Source organism: Crinia signifera, chromosome 7 (assembly GCF_055691185.1).
Source record: "Crinia signifera chromosome 7, ASM5569118v1, whole genome shotgun sequence".
Taxonomy (NCBI): Eukaryota; Metazoa; Chordata; class Amphibia; order Anura; family Myobatrachidae; genus Crinia; species Crinia signifera.
Window position 1 is genome coordinate 111,976,924 of NC_139223.1, and position 20,093 is coordinate 111,997,016.

Genomic DNA, 20,093 nt, shown 5'->3' on the forward strand with positions numbered 1-20,093 from the left:
GAAGTAAAACCCCACCCAAATCTAATTATCTCTGCACAAGTAACGGTACTCTTTACCTAGAAGGGCGCCCACGATTTTGATCGTGGGCATCGTAAGGGAAAAAAAATCTCGTTGGTCGCATCGCATGCGACCAAAAAAATCGCATGCGATGGGACCGACGCGATGACCGCGATTTCCCATAGGGAACAATGTTTAATGTCCCAATTGACCCGATTTTCCATAGGGAACAATGTTAAATGGCCCACAGAGGCCAAATAGGCACCATGAAGTGTGAAATGGCCCCCCCAATTGTTAACGCCACCCCACGATCAACGTCAACCCGAAGCGTGGCGAGCCCGCGAGGGGCGGCGGTACGCGTCCTACGACCTTTTCATACCCCCACTATCCACGTCGGCGTGGAGTCGAGAATAGAAAGTGTGGCGAGCGCAGCGAGCCCGAAGCGTGGCGAGCCCCGCGAGGGGACGCGGACACCTGTGAAGCCCGCGCGGGGACGCGTATACCTGTGAAGGTGTCCGCGTCCGCTCGCCACGCTTCGGGCCGGTGGCTCGCTGCGCTCGCCACACTTTCTGTTCTCAACTCCACGCCAACGTGGATAGTGGGGGTATGAAAAGGTCCGAGGACGCGTACCGCCGCCCCTCGCGGGCTCGCTGCGCTCGCCACGCTTCGGGTTGACGTTGATCGTGGGGTGGCGTTAACAATTGGGGGGGCCATTTCACACTTCAGGGTGCCTATTTGTCCTCTGTGGGCCATTTAACATTGTTCCCTATAGAAAATCGGGTCAATTGGGACATTTAACATTGTTCCCTATGGGAAATCGCGGTCATTGCGTCGGTCGCATCGCATGCGATTTTTTAGTACATGCGATGCCCCCGATGGGCGCCCTTCTAGGTAAAGAGTACCCAAGTAACACCTGCCTCACCTGCGGTGCACATGGTTTTGTCCATCGAAGAAGGATTTTGTCAGAAAAAGTGAACTAGAATAAGGGCCTCAGTTCCTGCTGGAGCCTGCTGAAAAATAGCACTGCCTGTTACTGTGGGGGTCATATGGCTGTCACTGGGGGCATATCTGGTACTTTCTGGCACTGTGTGGGCATATGTGTGGCACTGTGGGGGGCATATGTGTGGCACTGTGGGGGGCATATCTGGCACTGTGGGGGGCATATCTGGCACTGTGGGGGGGGGGCATATCTGGCACTGTGGGGGCATATTGCACACTTGGGGGGGCATATCGCACACGGAGGGCATACATGGCACTGTGATGGGCATATTGCACACTTGGGGGGCATATCGCACACTGGGGGCATACTTGGCACTGTGGGGGGCATATTGTGCATTGGGGGCATATCTGGCACTGTGGGGGGCATATCTGGCACTGTGGGGGGCATATCTGGCACTGTGGGGGGCATATCTGGCACTGTGGGGGGGCATATGGCTGGCATTGTGGAGGCATATGTGTGGCACTGTGTGGGCATACCTTGCATAGTGTTCACTCTAGGATGGAGACCGGGCAGGGCGCCGGGGGGCGGACCGGGCCACAGCTGGGGGCGTGCCCGGGCCGCCAGCGTCATTAAAGGGGCGTGCCCGGGGCCCCGGCGTCATCAAAGGGGCGTGCCCGGGCCGCCGGCGTCATCAAAGGGGCGTGCCCGGGCCGCCGGCATCATCAAAGGGGCGTGCCCGGGCCGCCGGCTTCGTCAAAGGGGGTGGGACCGGCCCCTCCGAAGCCACTATGCTGCCGGGGAAGCGCCGGGCATCGCCGTCTACGGCGACGCTGGGCTTCCCCGTGAGGCTGTGTTAGCGGGGCGCTGCGAGAGGGGCAGGGCGCATTTTGCCCTTTGAAAATCGGGCAGGGCGCAGCGCCCAGCTAAAATAGCCTAGCGGGAACACTACTTGCACTGTGGGGGCATATCTTCATTGTCTCTACTCCTTCACAGGACACGTGTCAGCCTGCTCTGTGCCGTTCCAGTCCCAGTGCTGGCTGCTGGAGGGGAGCAGAAGAGGAGAACCGCGCGGTGCCAGCAGCAGAAGGTTAGAAAGCTCAGGAGAGTGCACTGAAGAGTGGAGAAGGGGGGAAGAAGGCTGCAGGGAACCTGGAACCAGAGTTCCGGACAGGATGAATGAAGAGTTGCAGAGAGGTGAATCATCCAGAGTGTGCCCCAAAAGCAGCCTCCTTTGAAGCACAGTGGGCCAGGTTAGTAGCTACTACATACACCCTGCAGCCTAACACCATACCTCCCCAAACCTGCCATTAAGAGGGACACCTCGCGCGGCCGGCCGTCTCCCAAGTGCCCCCACCACCATCAGGGGACACACTGGGACAGTTGGAAGGTATGCTAACACTACCCCCCCCCCCCCCCCCAAGCCTAACTAACTATATACCCCCCCTCCCCCACGGCGTAACTATAACTATTCATCCCACTCCCCACCAGCCTAACACTAACTATACACCCCGCTCCCCACATCCAAACTTTAACTATATATCCCTGTCCCCTGCAGCCTAACTCTAGCAATACATACCTCCATAGACTAACCCTATCTATATACCCCCCCACAACCCACCATTCTCCTCCCACCTGCAGCCTAAACCTAACATACACTCCCTTCCGCAGCCTAACTATACATCCCGCTTCAGCCTATAACACTAATCACACAGACACACACCCCACAGCCTATAACCCTAACCATACACACCCCGCAGCCTATAACCCTAACCATACACACACCGCAGCCTATACCCCTAACCATACACACACACCCCGCAGCCTATAACCATACACACACACCCCGCAGCCTATAACCCTAACCATACAAACCCCGCAGTCTATATCCCTAACCATACACACCCCGCAGCCTATAACCCTAACCATACACACACACACACACACCGCAGCCTATAACCCTAACCATACACACACACCCCGCAGCCTATAACCCTAACCATACACACCCCGCAGTCTATGTCCCTAACCATACAAACCCCGCAGTCTATATCCCTAACCATACACACCCCGCAGCCTATAACCCTAACCATACATACACCCAGTGCTTTTCTGATGGCTTCATCACCATCATGCCTGAGCTAAAAGTGAGGTCTGCTGCTCCTATGTTCATTTCTTTTAATTAATTGGGACGCCAGCACCTTAAATTACATTGTTTTACCATTAATTACATGTGATTTATGTATATATTTTGTGTTTATAAAATATTTTTGATATTTCAAATGAACTGACACTTGTGTTATTATTGAAATTTGTAACTTTAATCAAAAGTATAATTGCTAATGCTGTGACAGCTTTCCAATTGTTTTCTTTTATTTCTTAAAAGCTGGTTTGCATGTTATCATATGCGGCTTTCCTTGGCTATTCATTTTTTTATTCAATATAGCACCAGAGGTATGGTGTCACTCACTACCTCCCTCCCTTTTTTTTTTTGACTAAAATAGGTCACATTTCTCTTATTAGAATTTGATCGTACCCAAAAAACAAATGTTATCATTGCAGAAAGCCAAAATGGCTCCGGGAGGGCTGCTGCGCATGCACAGTCATGTGTAGCTCCTCCCACGGTCCTTTGCAGGAAGGACTATGGGAGGAGGCACATACGCAGCAGCCCCCCATCGACACTCCCTTTAACTCCGGCGATCAAGTCTGGAGACCACACCACTGCCATGCCAGAAGGGGGAGGCCTGGCTCTGTGTTCCTGCTCAGCATCTGCGGACACGGGAAAAGGGGAGCGGCTGCCTGGAACTCGCTGCTGAAGGGGAAACCATCAAGTCAGACAGAAGGAACAGATTGATCGCCATCCCCGGGAGGAACACTCAGCCTGGTGGAGTTCCATGACCTGGTAGGGTCAGCGTGTCATGTATAGGTAGGCATCATTGACTCTGGCACCTGCATCCTAACCCTGTACACAGACACACACACCCATAGCCTATCCATACATTCATACATATGCGCACACACACACATATATATGTAGCCTAACCCTATCCATACATACATACATACATACATACATACATACATACTCACACACCTGCAGCTGATCCATGACCTGGTAGGGTCAGTGTGTCATGTACAGATGGGGCAGGTCCCATCTTTGCAGGGGATGGCAATGGCGACGCCAGCCGCCATACCCCGCCAGCGCCATATCTATAGCGAGAAGGGGACGCGCGCGCACGTCCCCTTCCGACGGCGCTTCCAGCCTCTCCCCCGGGTCACCGCCGGCTTGTCGGCGGTCACCCCGGGGCCCCGCCGCCTGCCCGCACCCCCCCCCCCCCTAACCCTGTCCGTCTCCCTGAGGCGGAGACGGACAGGGTTCCCGTTGCCCCGCCGACGGAGATTGAGACGCGTGTGCGCGTGAGATGCACGCGCGTCTCAGTCAGATGGTGAGGCAGGCTGCTGGCGGATCGCCAGCGCTGACGTTCTGGCGATTCTGACCGCCGAAATCCCGACATGGGGGGGACGTGGAGCGCCCCCCCTTGCGGGCTCGCTGCGCTCGCCACGCAACGGGCCCGGTGCCTCGCTACGCTCGGCACGCTATTTTATTCTCCCTCTATGGGTGTCGTGGACACCCACGGAGGAAGAAAGTTTCGGGATTTCGGCGGTCAGGATTCCGACCGCCGGCAAATTGACTGCATCCCCCTCTCGGCTCTGTTTACTGCTCAGACCTTCAGTTGCATAGACTGCATGTGTGTATTCCAATGAGCACACAAATCTGTGAATTAGCAGCTCCACCATTGTGTGAGTGACAGCAATCTCACTCTGTGAGAGTGCTGAATCTGCACTTACCCACAGGCTGTGATGGCGTACCATATCTGTATTGCGCAAGGAACACGTCCATTAAGGCATCAGCCTTAATGATCGTAATTTCATTGCTTTTTGGCGTTTGAGTGGAAGAGTTACAACAGGTTTCAGAAATGCCAGATCATGTGTAAGAAGCCTTAATGGGACATGTGAAACCGTGAGTTTTTTTGTCTTTGGAATATATATATATATATCTATATATACAGATATATATATATATATATATATATATATATATATATATATACACACATACAGAGATATATATATATATATATATATACAGATATATATATATATATATATATATATACAGATATATACAGATATATATATATATATATATACAGATATATACAGATAGATATATATATATATACAGATATATAGATATCTATATAGATATATATATATATATCTATATAGATATATATATATCTATATAGATATATATATATATATATATATATATATATATATATATATATATATAGAGATATATATATATATATATATATATATATATCTCTATCTCCTATATATTTGGCTACATCTGTCACTCAAAGTGGGTGTCTGTGTCTATAACGCTCTGTTCCTGGACTTTCCTCTTAATGTGTGATTGCCTTCATCTGTGCTGAACACCTTTCTGAGAAATTAACCTGTTTAAAACAGGTGATGGCAATCATACATTAAGGGGAAGTCTAGAAACAGAGCATTGTGTCCCTCCTGGAGAGGGTCATGTTGGGAGGTATGTGACAGAGAACCAGCCCAGTGAGCCCACAGACAGTGCCAGACACCCACTGCCTTCCCATGTTGCCCAGCACTGCTACTCCACAGCCACCAGGTGAGCGCCCCCCTCCCGCGATTTGCGGCAAAACCTCCCCCCCCCGCGCCCCCCCCCCCCCTCCAGCAATTCGCGGCAAAAACACCCGCTCCCCCGCGACCCCCCCTACCGCGATTCGCAGCAAAAACACCCCCGCGACCCCCCCTCCCGCGATTCGCTGCAAAAAGAACCCCCCCACGACCCCTCCCGCAATTCGCGGCATAACCACCACCCCGTGACCCCCCCTCCCGCGAATCGCGGCAAACCCTCCCCCGTGACCCCCCCCCCCCCGATTCGCGGAAACCCCCCCCCCCCCCCCCACGACCTCCCTCCCGCGATTCGCGGCAAAAAGAACCCCCCGCGACCCCCCCTTGCACGATTGGCGGCACCCCCCCTGCGACCCCCCTCCCGCGATTCGCGGCACCCCCCATCCGCAATTCGCAGCAGCCCCAGGATTGAATGGCACATGCAAAACACTGACATGGCTATGGTCGACAATGAAAAAGGTTGACATGAGTTTTTGAAGATTTATTTTTAATTTTTTTAATTTTTTCATATTCATTGTCATGTGTCGACATGGACACCAATGAAGTGGCACACTTATGTCAACATTTACATGTGTTGACCTTTCTGTGTTGATTTTTTCTTGTGGCGATTCGCGTCACACCCCCCCGCAACCCCCCCTCCCGCGATTCGCGGCACCCCCCGTGACCCCCCACCTCCCGCAATTCGCGGCAACCCCCCACCGGAACCCCTGTGAACCCCGCCCTCCCGTGATTCGCGGTACCCACCCCCGCGTCCCCCCCTCCCGCAATTCGCGGAACCCCCCCCCCGTGATTCGCGGCAGCTCCAGAATTAAATTGCACATGGAAAACACTGACATGGCTATGGTCGACAATGAAAAAGGTTGACATGAGTTTTTGAAGTTTTTTTGTCATTTTTTGAATATTTTCATATTCATTCATATGTGTCGACATGGACACCAATGAAGTGCCACACTTATGTCAACATTTACATGTGTTGACCTTTCTGTGTTGATTTTTTCTTGTGGCGATTCGCCTCACACCCCCCGCAACCCTCCCTCCGGCGATTCGCGACCCCCCCCCCTCCCGCAATTCGCGGCAACCCCCCACCGGAACCCCCATGAACCCCGCTCTCCCGCGATTCGCGGCACCCACCCCCCGCAACCCCCCCCTCTCGCAAATCGCGGCACCCCCCGCGATTCGCGGCAGCCCCAGGATTAAATGGCACATGCAAAACACTGGCACGGCTATGGTCGACAATGAAAAAGGTTGACATGAGTTTTTGAAGATTTATTTCATTTTTTGAATGTTTTCATATTCATTGTCATGTGTCAACATGGACACCAATGAAGTGGCACACTTATGTCAACATTTACATGTGTTGACCTTTCTGTGTTGATTTTTTCTTGTGGCGATTTGCGTCACACCCCCCCCCCACAACCCCCACTCCCGCGATTCACGGCACACACACACACACACACACACACCTCCCCCGCGATTCTCGGCACCCTACCCCGTGACCCCCCCTCCCGTGATTCACGGCACACCCCCGCGACCCCCCCTCCCATGATTCGCCGCAACCCCCGCCCCGTAACCCCCCCTCCCGCGATTCGCGGCACCCACCCCCGCGACCCCCCCCTCCCGCAATTCGCGGCACCCCCCCCCGCGATTCGCGGCAGCTCCAGAATTAAATTGCACATGGAAAACACTGACATGGCTATGGTCGACAATGAAAAAGGTTGACATGAGTTTTTGAAGTTTTTTTTTTTCATTTTTTGAATGTTTTCATATTCATTCTCATGTGTCGACATGGACACCAATGAAGTGCCACACTTATGTCAACATTTACATGTGTTGACCTTTCTGTGTTGATTTTTTCTTGTGGCGATTCGCGTCACACCCCCCCCACCCCCCCCCCCCCCGCAACACACACCCCCGCGATTCTCGGCACCCCACCCCGTGACCTCCCTCCCGTGATTCACGGCACACCCCCCGCGACCCCCCCTACCATGATTCGCCGCAACCCCCGCCTCCGTAACCCCCCTCCCGCGATTTGCAGCAACCCACCCCGCGACCCCCCTCCCGCGATTCTCTGCAATCCCTCCCCTCCCGCGATTCGCAGCATACACCCCCCCACAACCCCCCCTCCTGTAATTCGCGGCACCTCCCGCGACCCCCCCTCCTGCAATTCGCGGCACCCTCCGCGACCCCCCCTCCCGCGATTCGCGGACACCTAAGTTGCAATACAGGGCATCTTTCATACAATTCTAACCATATTTCTCATATACAAACGTTCACAAATTAAGGGGGCGCAGCCCCTTACGACGGTGTGAAGAGCGCCCGTAGGGCGCGATGAATCACCTAGTATATATATACCCCACACCCCTGATTGAACAAGCAAGTATCAGAGCTAAGGAGCAAAATAGGGAAGAACTTCTCATATATAAAAATAAAGAAAAAGAAGAAAACCAACACGCCAATTTCATAACAACATATAATTCGGGAGAAACTAAACTAAGAAAGACATTGAAGAAACACTGGGCAATACTCAAACTAGACCCCGTTTTAAAAGATACCCTGCCGCAACAACCCAAAATAATTTTTAAGAAGGCCAGAAACCTTAAGGAGATCTTAGCACCCAGTTTATTAAAACATGCACCAAGCAACCCCACTAATTCTTGGTTAAACACCACTGGATTTTTTAGATGCAATCAATGCTGCATCTGTAAATACGCCCATAAAGATGGTAAAAGTGTTGCCAATCATAACTCAACTGTCCATCACAAAATAAAACAAAAAATGAACTGCCTCACCACCTATGTAATCTATTGTCTGGAGTGCACTTGTGGATACAAATACATAGGTAAAACTAAGAGACCGTTGAAAATAAGGATACAGGAGCATGTCAGGGCCATTAAAAACAAAATGGAAAATCACTCCGTCCCTAGACATTTTTTGAACATACACAAGTCTAACCCTGATCATATATCGTTTAAGGCTATAGAACAGGTTACGTTGGGGGAGAGGGGAGGCGACAGAGATAAGAAACTTTCCCAACGAGAAATGTTTTGGATATATTCATTGAATACCCTGACACCTTTTGGACTAAATGACTCCTATGAAATTGCACCTTTTATCTGAATACCAACATCTGGATATAAGACAGTTAACATGTGGTCAATACTGTATATGGGGATGTGAGAATATAGTTTTGGTTTTTAACTGTATTTATATCATCTTACATATATATGTGCATATATCTACTAATGTAGCTTATTTTATCATATACAATGCTGCTAAATATTTTTTCAATATCTTTTCTGCCTGTTTTATTATATATTTATTATATTTTTTATTATTCTGTATTTTGCTGTTTTTTATTGCTCTGCTTACTTTATGAATATATATGGGTATGTGTAGCTACTACACGTTAATTAACCTTTAGGAGGTGTCTGCATGGTGTTAGTGTCCAACTCATTGCTACAGTGGATCCACACTGAGCAATTGTGTTGGAATAGTGACATAAATGCATGATATTCCTATACATATCCTTTTGCATGCGTAATATTTCTTGTGCATGATGTTTCTATATATATGTAATAACACTGGTGTTTATATAACGATCTAAATACTATTTTGAACTCTATGTAATATACTGAGCTTATAGCTTCAGTAATCCAATGTCCCAACGCATGCGCAGTTATCTCCTAAATTCACCACCAGCGCTGTAGATAACGCTGCTGAAAACTTCATTGTAACTATGGAGGATGGCTAAGACAGCCTCCTCGCGATACTACACAATCACCGCGCAAGCGCACGGTGTCCCTAGACAGGGAAACCACAACAAAAATGGAGTAGCTGTATATACAGCATACTCGCGATATCGCGATGTGCCTCGCGCATGCGCACATCCATCTATTCCCCGGCAATGAAGTCCCGAATGTTGCCATAGCAACGCGGGACTCGCGCGCATGCGCAGTGCAGTCTTCCGGACGCCAGCCACTTAAGATTTACGCTGGAGGCTATTTATACCTCTTACTGTCCTGGTCACCTCATCTTTAACCCCTGATGAAGTCCCATTCTATGGTCTAAAGGGACGAAACCGGTTGGGCTAACACCTCTCCATCCCCGCTGGCAGCACAAACCAGATAAGCAATTGAACATTATTGTCAATGTACGGGTCCATCCACACTGTTTTTTATGCTACATATTTTTATTATATACGTTTTTCATGATCTATATTGTTATAAATAAATAATTTTTTACATATAAAACAATATTACGCTATGATTTCTTCCCATATTGGGAGAATTTTTTGGTTTTAAGGGCCTTTGGAGGATACCTGCTGGAATCATCACCTGGTCACATATAATCCCAGTGTGAGTTTCATGACATTTACTCCTTCCTAATTACATTTTTGCTCACAAGGTGACCACTGTGTGCAATTTTATCTAACCACAAGGTGGCGTTGTTCACCCACCAATTTCCTATGCACAAGCACTTATAATATTTATATCTGATCCACAAAGTCACCTTATTTATCTCTCTCGGGGTAAATGATAACCTACTCTCCGTATCACTTCCCTCATGTTTGAAACATATTTCTGAGACGGACAGAGAGGAACGAGAGAAACCCCTTCAAGAGAGAGAAATTGCTACATGCAAATTTCTTGCTACTTGCTGGTACGCAGAATATTAAATTTCTTTAAGGATCGTTACAGCACTAACTGTTTATTTTATAAAAAAACACTGAAGGCGCAGAGGACATACCACTTTGTATATATACACACATACACAAATGCAGAGTGCCATATTGTTTATTCATAAAAGCGCTTCATAGTGCCATATAATTTATTCAGAATTTTTTTTGCAGCGTATTTGTCAGCATATAAGACATCAGACTTGCATCAATGTGGGCTAAGAACCACGTTGTATATAATAAATTCCACCACCACACACACACACTCTAACGTCTGTCCGGGGATGTTAAACTGCTTAACGCACCATCAGTGCATCCCCTGAACAACGGTAGAGCAGAGTATGCTGGTGGAATCTATTTTATACCATGTGGTTCTTACCCCAATACTGATGAGAGTCTGATGTTTTATATGCTGACAAATACACTGTTGAGAACAAGCGAATATGTATCTCACACTACACATATTCCATGTTCAATGTACTCTAACATATTAATTTATAAAGAAATCCCATACAATACTTTACACAAAGGAACATATGTTTGTGAGGAGTATGTGATGTAGCAAGATAATATTTATAGTGCACAGTTAAGTGTGTAAGGAAGATGGACAGGTGGAAGGACCTGTTCCCCTCTCACCTTTCCAGTGAGTGAGTTTGCCATTCTTGTAGGAGTAGCTCCAAAAAATCATAACAGCGTCTATAAGCACACAAAGACATTATATTAGATATAATACCCCAGTCCTCCCAGATATATGCAAGCTTTTATGCTCACACTATACATAACACTGACAGGTCTTATTTATGTTTTCGTGCTGTTGTACAGATATCATATGTACATTTTCATGTATACAGAAGAAAACTCTGTAATATTGTTTATAAAGTCCTCATGCACAACAGATTCAAACAGTAATAATTAGTAAGGGGCAAGACCAGGGCTGGGCAATTGCGGCCCTCCAGATGTTGATGAACTACACATCCCAGGATGCTTTGCATTAGTTTTGCTATGTGGCCATGCTGAAACTGATGCAAGGCATGCTGGGGTCTGGAGGGCCGCATTTGCCCAGCCCTGGGCAAGACCGTATAAAATAGTAATTCTAAAGGCAGAATTTATGTGCAGCAATAACTAATTCTGCATTTGAAAACAACAATTTTATTACCTCACAATAAATATACAGTCAGTATAATTATATAGCATTAGACCAGATAGCATGCCTTAAATCATACATTAATGTGATACAGTAGCTATGTTTATTGTAATCATTTTGAGCAATAGTGTTAGGACCTGCAGAAAAGTGGAGCGAGTATATTAAAAGGCAAGACACGCCAAATGCATTTCGGACCAATAGGTCCTTACTCAGCAGCGTGTTCCTACTCGCTCCAAACGGACTCTCTTGCGCAGGGCTGGGCAATTGCAGCCCTCCAGATGTTGAGGAACTACACATCCCAGGATGCTTTGCATTAGTTTTGCTATGTGACCATGCTGAAACTGATGCAAGGCATGCTGGGATGTGTAGTTCCTCAACATCTGGAGGGCCGCAATTGCCCAGCCCTGCTCTTGCGGGATCCAAGGCTTCAGCTTCTCCCAGTATCCGGACCTAGTGGGACTTGGCACCCTGGACCATTCTGTTTGACCGCAGTTTTTAATTTCCATGCTTGTTATCTATATGCAAATTGTAAGTGCACATCTATATTAAATCAACCTGTTTTTAAAGTTATGCCCTATTATTTCTTTCATTATGTCATTTCATATATTTGCCACCACTGAGAGGATGTGGCTATTGGGAGGATTTAACCCTTGAAAATCCTACCCCTCATGGGACCACCATTGGTGACATTACCTTTGTATTCTTTGTGACATTCCACACGGATTTATTAATTTTGGGAACACCATTGGCGCTAATTCAACAGTTTCACATTTTGTTTTGTCTATTCACTATGCAAGGTGTTTATTGAATGTCACCTTAACTGTTGATAAGCTGCTTTTGTGTTGTGCGCACCTGATCACAAAATACACTTTGTAGTCCATCGGCACTAAACCGTTGCAATCCCGAGAATTTTCTGGGCTTTCCAGACTGGGTACTGAGGCACAGTCTGGAAAATTCTCAGGATTGCCACTGAAGGGATTAAATGGTTGACAATACTATCAGCCGTCTTTTACAGACCATCGACACAAGCTTAAGGTCGACATGGGCATGGTCAACACCTACAAGGTCGACGTGTTTTCCCCCTTTTTTTGCGTAGACCGAAGTGGTTCATACAAAACCATTGAAGTGGGCATAGAGTGAGAATATAATAGTGTGCCCGAAGCATGACAAGCACAACGAGTCATGCACCTGGATGCAGTACAATTACACCATACAAAATCTATGAAAAACACACGTAGACCTTGTGGGTTCCGACCATGCCAATGTTGACCATAAGATGTGTCCACCTTCTGTCCATGTCCACCAATGGTAGACACCGTAACCCTTTAGAAATAACGTTATTTCTATGTATATTTTAACACTGATCACCTTAGTCTAATGATACTTTGAGCTCTATGGATACATATTTTATTTATCTGTTTTATGAGGCATGAGATGTAATAAAATATATATATTGTATCTTTTTACTAAAACCATTTATTTGGAGTTGCAGTGCCCCTGGACTTTGTAGCATAATTCATCAAGTTGTTCTTGTCCCAAAGAAACAGTGACAACTCTCCAAAACATGAAAAAAAAAAACAGTTTTGTGCAAGTTTACCTAGAGAAAAACAATAGAAAAAAAAAAGAAAATCAGCAGCACAAAAAAATCCCACCAACTTTCATAATATAGAATCCAGAGATGACAGTTGTACAGAACTCTGATCTCTGCAGAAGCTACAAACCTTCGCACTGCGACAGACTTGGAGGTGCAGTTACTTGTGATTATCGGTATTAGCCTTGGGACATGTGTTTGCTGCAAATATGAAGAGAAACATTGAATTATTTGAAAACATTACAGTAAGTTATAAGACAGAACACACCAACCCAAGCTGTGATTGTTCTGTAAAAAAAAAAAAAAAAAGAGGTTGTCTATGGGGTGTATTCTATGGTTTTTGCAAGCTTTGACAGTGAGCAGTGCGGACTGCTCACTGTCACAGCTCGCAGGGTCAGTATTGAACTGACCCCCTGCACACACTGTTTACCCCTGCTAGGTTTTTGTAGCGAAGGGAAAACGGCATGCTAAAACAGCGAGGCTCGTGGCTAAATGCAGCCAGTTCCCTCGGAGTCCTCTGACAGCGAGGAATTCCCCGGTACATAGAATAGAATGAGATGGCACGGGGGTTAAATGGCAAGGATTGCTTGTTTTCGGCTATTTGCGCCATTTAACCCCCTCGCCGGTCGCATTGAATACGGTCCTATGTGTGGAGATTGTCTAATCCAAAATTAAAAAAAGTTTCTGTAAATAGTGTACTTACACGTATAATTAAACGAATAGCTACCACTCCAGAGGTGGCCATCACTTTGGCACTGTTAGGGACTAAATTGAAAACAGTGGGCATAATTGCTTCTGCTCCATGGTCAAATTTGTTCCCCAGAACAGATGAAAGATGCCTAGAAAGTAAAAAACTAGAAGTCATCATCAAAGCATATACAGTACTGCAAAGTTAAATGCATTAAAATCATGAACCAAGAATAAAAGAACCAGTGCACATCTTGAAATTATTCAGTTGCTAATGTGCTACATTTTGCATTGTATTTCACGGTGGATTGAAAATTTGCAGTTATAAGTGAAAGCCTAATGTCGGCAAGGTCACGGTCTACATACTACTTACCCAAGGGTAATACAGGTTTCTCGGACCACCTGTGAACGCAAATCCTTAGCAGACAGCTTGAAAGCTCCATCAAGAAGACGCAGGTGCTGGAAAAAGGAGTCATATTCCGCAGCACCAGCCAAGAGCAGAGATCTGATTTTCTTAAGCTGCAAACACATAAAATTTATAGATTTAATCAGCCTTGATGTTTTTGTTTTGTGTACATACTGGGATCTAGAATTCATTAGTTATATTAAACTGCATTTGAATATTATGGAATAGAGAACAAAAAATAATAATTTGCGTTTAATACCTAGTTGTCTAGCATAAAATATTTGCATGTTACAAAAAAAAACAGGCAGTTAATGTATAACATTTTAAAATTAATCAACTATATATATACACCATACACTTTCTTTCCACATGAAAACACATTATTTGATCAGATGCTAAATATACCTAGTGTTCATTCTAGCACCCGCCATATTTGAAAACCCATGCAGTTCCTCTTCCCTGCCTGGGGTGTCGCTGTCTACTGTGGTGTTTCTAGCACAGGTCTGGTTTGCATATCATGGCTGATATACAGACCACACTGTGCTACAAGCACTACAGCAGACAGCGACACCTCAGGTAGGGAAGAGGAACTGCATGGGTTTTCAAATATGGGGGGTGCTAAAATGAACACTAATATATCAATATACAGTATTGTTTTTGTGAATATACAGTATATTTAGATGATAACTTTATATTCCTGCTTTTTAACGCAAATATCTAATTTAACAATCACATTGCAACAACTGAAGGCATACCATCATACAGACCATACTAAAGTATGAAGCAATATGATCTTTTGCTGGGTACACACCAGAGCAATTTGGCCTCAATCCTGTCAATTTCAATGCAATTTCAACCGATTGTATGTAAATTGGGCATATTTTTGCATGTTTTAGATCTGATTCAATACTGATGCGCATCCCGCTGTTCGTTTTGGAGATCCTACCAACTGCAGTCAGGATTTGTAAAAGATCCCTTCAACTGAGTACAGATCGTGTGCAGATCATGTGCTCCAACAGATCGTGAGACCATCATAAGATCATCTCACGATCGTGATCATTCTAGTGCACAAGTTCTCAAACTGTGGCTCCTGACCCCAAAGTGGATCTCGACCTTCTCAACATAGAGTAACGACTCCATGTTGCTGACCATCAGGCTGAGGACTTTTCTAATCTCAGTCAGTGATTCAAGGAGTCTAAACAATCTGTTAAATTGTCTGTTATTTTAGGCTCCACCCATCATGTTGTGCCTCCACAGTACTGCCATGTATGTGCTGTCTGCTGACCACACATGTGATGTGATGACCTTCTGCAGTAACTTGCTGGGGTTCCGTAATTATTTTTATTTTACATTTCTAGTGTGCACCCTACATAATTGACTTGACTATGAAATGATTGTTGATGTCAGGCAGTATGTTTGATATTCTCAAACTGCTGATCACCTGGGATTTTCATGCACTTATCACTTATTTTCTTATGCAGTTAGAGCATAGTTGCCTACCCTCTAGCATTCTGCAGGAGACTCCCTGAAATAACAGCAATCTCCCTCTCTCCCTCATTAGTGTAGCAATCTCCCTCATTTTACCTAGCCTACATTACACTGTTAAATATTTTTGGGAAAAAGGAATAAGAGATAGATACATTTACATTGAATCGTCAGCACCATTTCCCAGCACTTTAGTAAGTATAGTAGCTCTTACTAACTGCTTTGGGGCTAATCTACATTTAGATAAAAGTCTTTTTAAAACACTCCTCTCAGATATAGCAGTACACACCCACAATTCTAGGTACCACGTTCTCAATCTCTGTTTCACAATCTCTCCATATATGGCTCTAAACATGCCGTTTGGAAGTAGTATGACATGCCCCCTCAATGGGGCGCTGTGCAAAATAGTACTACCAACTATAATCTCACTGAAACTAGTTTTCAAAAGTAGGCAAGCATGAGTTAGAGGTCTATAGTGTTAAAAGAGATTAAGTTTAAAAAAAATCCATTAAGAGTCAGTTCATTGAGAGAAAACACAATTTTCAAAACAAAGGTTTACTAATGGTCAAACGTTTGCTACAGTAACAGACAAGAAGTAATGTGCATGATAGCACCTTTCAACCTTGTCAGTTTAGAACAGCAAACAGCACACCTTGTATTAATGGTGCAGGTTGATGGTGGTGTAATTGTGTGAGAACTATTTTCTTGGTAAACATTAGGGTCCTTAATGCCAAATGGGTATACAGTAGTTTAAAAACCACAGCCTAGTGTACCTTAAAATTGTTTCTAACTTAAGAATAAAGCCCCATGTAAAAATTACACTTGACCTGAAGCTGGTTCCACACACATGACTTCAGTTTACTCCTGTGGCTCAATAAGTCACCAGATCTTAGCCATTAAAGAACATTTGTGACAGAATGGAGCATTTGCATCATGAATGTGCACACGCCAAATCTTCCACAACTGCATGATGCTATCATGTGAACATGGACAAAAAACTCTAGGGAGTGTTTAAAGCACCATACACGCTAGACCTGGGGTAGCCAACCCTAGTCCTCGAGAGCTACCAACAGTGCATGTTTTGCAGGTCTCCTCACAGAATCACAAGTGAAGTAATTAGCTCCATCTGTGGATCTTTTAAAATGTGTCAGTGATTAATGAGTGCAGCTGTGCAGCAGCTAGGTTGTCTGGAAAATGTGAACTGCTGGTAGCTCTCGAGGGCTAGGGTTGGCTACCACTGCGCACATTATGCTCCATGAGTGATATCGGAAGCGTTTTCCTTTGAACTCCAGGGCAAATTATATTGAGTGTACATACTGAACAATATCGCTGGCATGCATCGTTGATGATATAAACGTTGGGCATATTGTACATACGATGGGGGTAAAAGGCTTGTGGGTGTCTAATTGATCCCAATAAACCGGTGCATGTGGGGCTTATTGGGTATTTTGTTTTGCCTGCCTCAGACAGGCAAAGTCAAATGCCTGAAATCAATCCCACTTTCCACTGAATCTGTGTGTTTTTGGGTGACCTTGTGCTTTTTATCAGGCATTTGTAATTGGATAGCCCAATAAAATACATTGGAAAAACATAAGAATTGGATAGCTGGATAATAAAAACATCAGAAAAACATAAAAAGCTAAAAAGACAGCACCCTACATTGTAAAGGAATGACATCAATCATAGCTCTCCACACAGAATAATATTGTAAATAAGTGATCCTGTATCTGTCTAATATGGCTTCCTCTTTACCAGCACTCCTTACCCTGATGATGGAATACGCCCGTTTCTCTGGGGTGGGAATTAACTGGGATAAATCAGTTGTGTTTCCTTTGCTTCCTACCACACAGCAACCCTCTCTATATAATTATCCTCTTTGCTGGTGTACACAATTTAAATATCTAGGTATACAGGTTTCCCATTCCCCCTCTGACTTTATAACTCTAAATTTGACCCCGCAAATTGATTCATTATGCCAAAGAACTCGGGTTTGGCAGACGCTCCCTTTATCAACTACTGATAGAGTGAACCTCATTAAAATGATTGTCCAGCCCAAATTTCTATATATTCTCCAAAATTCCCCGGTGTATGTTCCAGTTTCCCAATTCAAGCTTATTACCCGATATATTGTCTCCTTTATTTGGGGAGGCAAACGTTCACGGATAGCGGCAAAAACTCTATACAGGTCCAGATACGACGGGGGTCTGGCACTGCCTGATCTCAGATTATACTACTTAGCTGCCCAGCTGGCTCAGTTAGTGGAATGGGTTGCGCCTGCGCATTATGGGAACTTACCTATTGCCCTCTTAAGTAAGGTGGGTTTACTTTTCACACCTCTGCAATTTTTATTGGCACGAACGCCTTTGACCGCACTTCCCCCCCTTCTGCAACAGGCCTGTAAGGTGTTGTTAGCGGTTGGGGTCAAATTGGGCAACCCGGTGCTAGATTCCTGTTCCCCTATCTGGAGAAATAAAGACTTTCCTGAACTTCACAAGCTAAGGGCTGGTCTGGATTGGACGTCCTTTGGGGTCTCTGAAATTGGTCATCTTTTCCAGGATGGGGTACTACACTTCTTTGAACAATTGGTGTCTATGTATGCAATTCCACGCCACTACTTCTATAAATATCTTCAACTTAGACACGCGATATGTGCGCAGTGGAGGGGGAATGTTCCTGAACTTGTAGAATGTCCAGTCCGCACGATGATCCGTAAGCTACCGGACCGGAAAAGGGTTTCTGCTCTGTACTCTCCTCTCCTCACCTTTTCTGGTGCTGAGCAATTGGGTGCTTTACGTGGCGAGCCCGCAAGATGCTTTTTTGCGCTCGCCATGCTGTCTGACTCCGGGCAGTTGGGATCCCCATATCACACCCGGGTGCCTTAAGGACTCTGACATATGTGATAGCATTATTCTCCAAACGTAAACTTATACAGCATATGTCCCCTCTAAGCTTACACAGGAAACATACACATCACAGTAAGCTAGTCACAGCAAGTGTGCCCAGGAATGGGAGCACAGTGTAACACTTTTTAATACATGAGGTGCATGCATCACGTGTAAGATAAGGAGGGACACATCTGTATGTTATTACAGCGACATCAATCCTCTTCAAATACAGATACTGTATTATATACAAAAGACAGCACTTATAGTTGTATATATGGTATATGACCTATGATAACAGAAACTACAAAGTCCAGATAGGTTACAGACAAAGACTATTGCAGTAGAAGCTAAAAAACAACATATTTGTAAAGGTCCTGCAAGCATCTTACCGCAGTAATTCGCTGCTCCCAGTCATGCTTATCATCAGACAGTATTTCCCGGATTTTATTGATCGATTCCTCAAGGTCTCTGCTTGAATAAATCTACAAGAAAGTTAAACCAGACGACTTTAGAAAGGTTATAGAATGGCTTCATTTTTTTTTTCCTGAAAGGATTATCTAAATCAGGAGATACCATATTCAATAATTTGCTGAATGTTGCTAGTTTTGAAGTGGGCAGAGATGTAGGGCCAGACTAACTTGAGGGGGCCCCTATCAATAAAAGTGATATAATGGAGGATAAAAAAATTAAGTATAAATTTATCAATTAGAAATGCGATTGTGTTCTATTCATTAAGAAAGATACAGTTTTGTTTTTTCTTAAAAACCAAAATGCAAATCACACTTTAAAAAATTGCCACGATTACCTGCAATGCGTGGGTGTGGCTATGGGATCACATTGCAATAAATACGTAATAAAATAAGTTTGGATTTAGGCTGAAAGTAGGTCCCTGTAACTGTGCTCCTCAGTTCTGTACACACACACACACGCATGCATGCATGCATGCATGCATGCATGCATGCATACAAAAATAATAAAGTTTACTAAACACATCTAACATTTCATTTCTTTATCGATGGCCACCTTTCCACATCTGTGGTCACTACGGGGCAACATTCAGGCATTTTTTTTGCGATTTTAATAAATCACACAGAAAAGCCTGAAAACACATGTAAATCTGTGTGTAGACCACACAGTAACTTAAATGCACGGCCCCGCTGTTCTAAATCTGCTTGCAATTCAGAACGAACCCATTGGATATTTTCTGTGCAGTTGTTCAAAAGGTCCTGCACATCTCCCACATGTGTGGCAGGGCTTTCTGAGTAGGCAATGCAACACTGCCGTGCTGCACATCCGACACACTCCCCCCTCTGCCGCTCCCCCTGTCCTTCCATCCCCCCCACGCCAGGCACATCAGACCTCCGTGCCCCCCCCCCCCCCCTTCCTCCACCTGCAGGATGTGAATCCCTGCACTCACCCTCTCAAATTAAAGGCAGCATCAGTGGCCCGGGTCCCCCTCTCATCCATCGGCGGCAGCAGAGAATGTGAAACGTCATCACCCCACCGCCGCCTAGAGTTGGCTATATTAGCCAGCTTGAGACTGGGGCAGGCA

At 45.5% G+C, this 20,093-nt stretch overlaps 1 protein-coding gene across 1 annotated transcript in view; it reads right to left on the reverse strand.

The window, feature by feature from the left end:
* Positions 1–20,093, reverse strand: part of CLASP1 (cytoplasmic linker associated protein 1) — a 321,194-nt gene that overhangs the window by 140,328 nt on the left and 160,773 nt on the right. The window contains exons 11-15 of the mRNA XM_083153636.1: positions 18,931–19,023; positions 14,139–14,284; positions 13,782–13,917; positions 13,209–13,279; positions 10,980–11,039 (exon numbers count right to left, since the gene is read on the reverse strand). Of these exons, the coding sequence (XP_083009762.1) occupies positions 10,980–11,039; positions 13,209–13,279; positions 13,782–13,917; positions 14,139–14,284; positions 18,931–19,023 (506 nt within the window). The remainder of the gene's footprint in view (positions 1–10,979; positions 11,040–13,208; positions 13,280–13,781; positions 13,918–14,138; positions 14,285–18,930; positions 19,024–20,093) is intronic.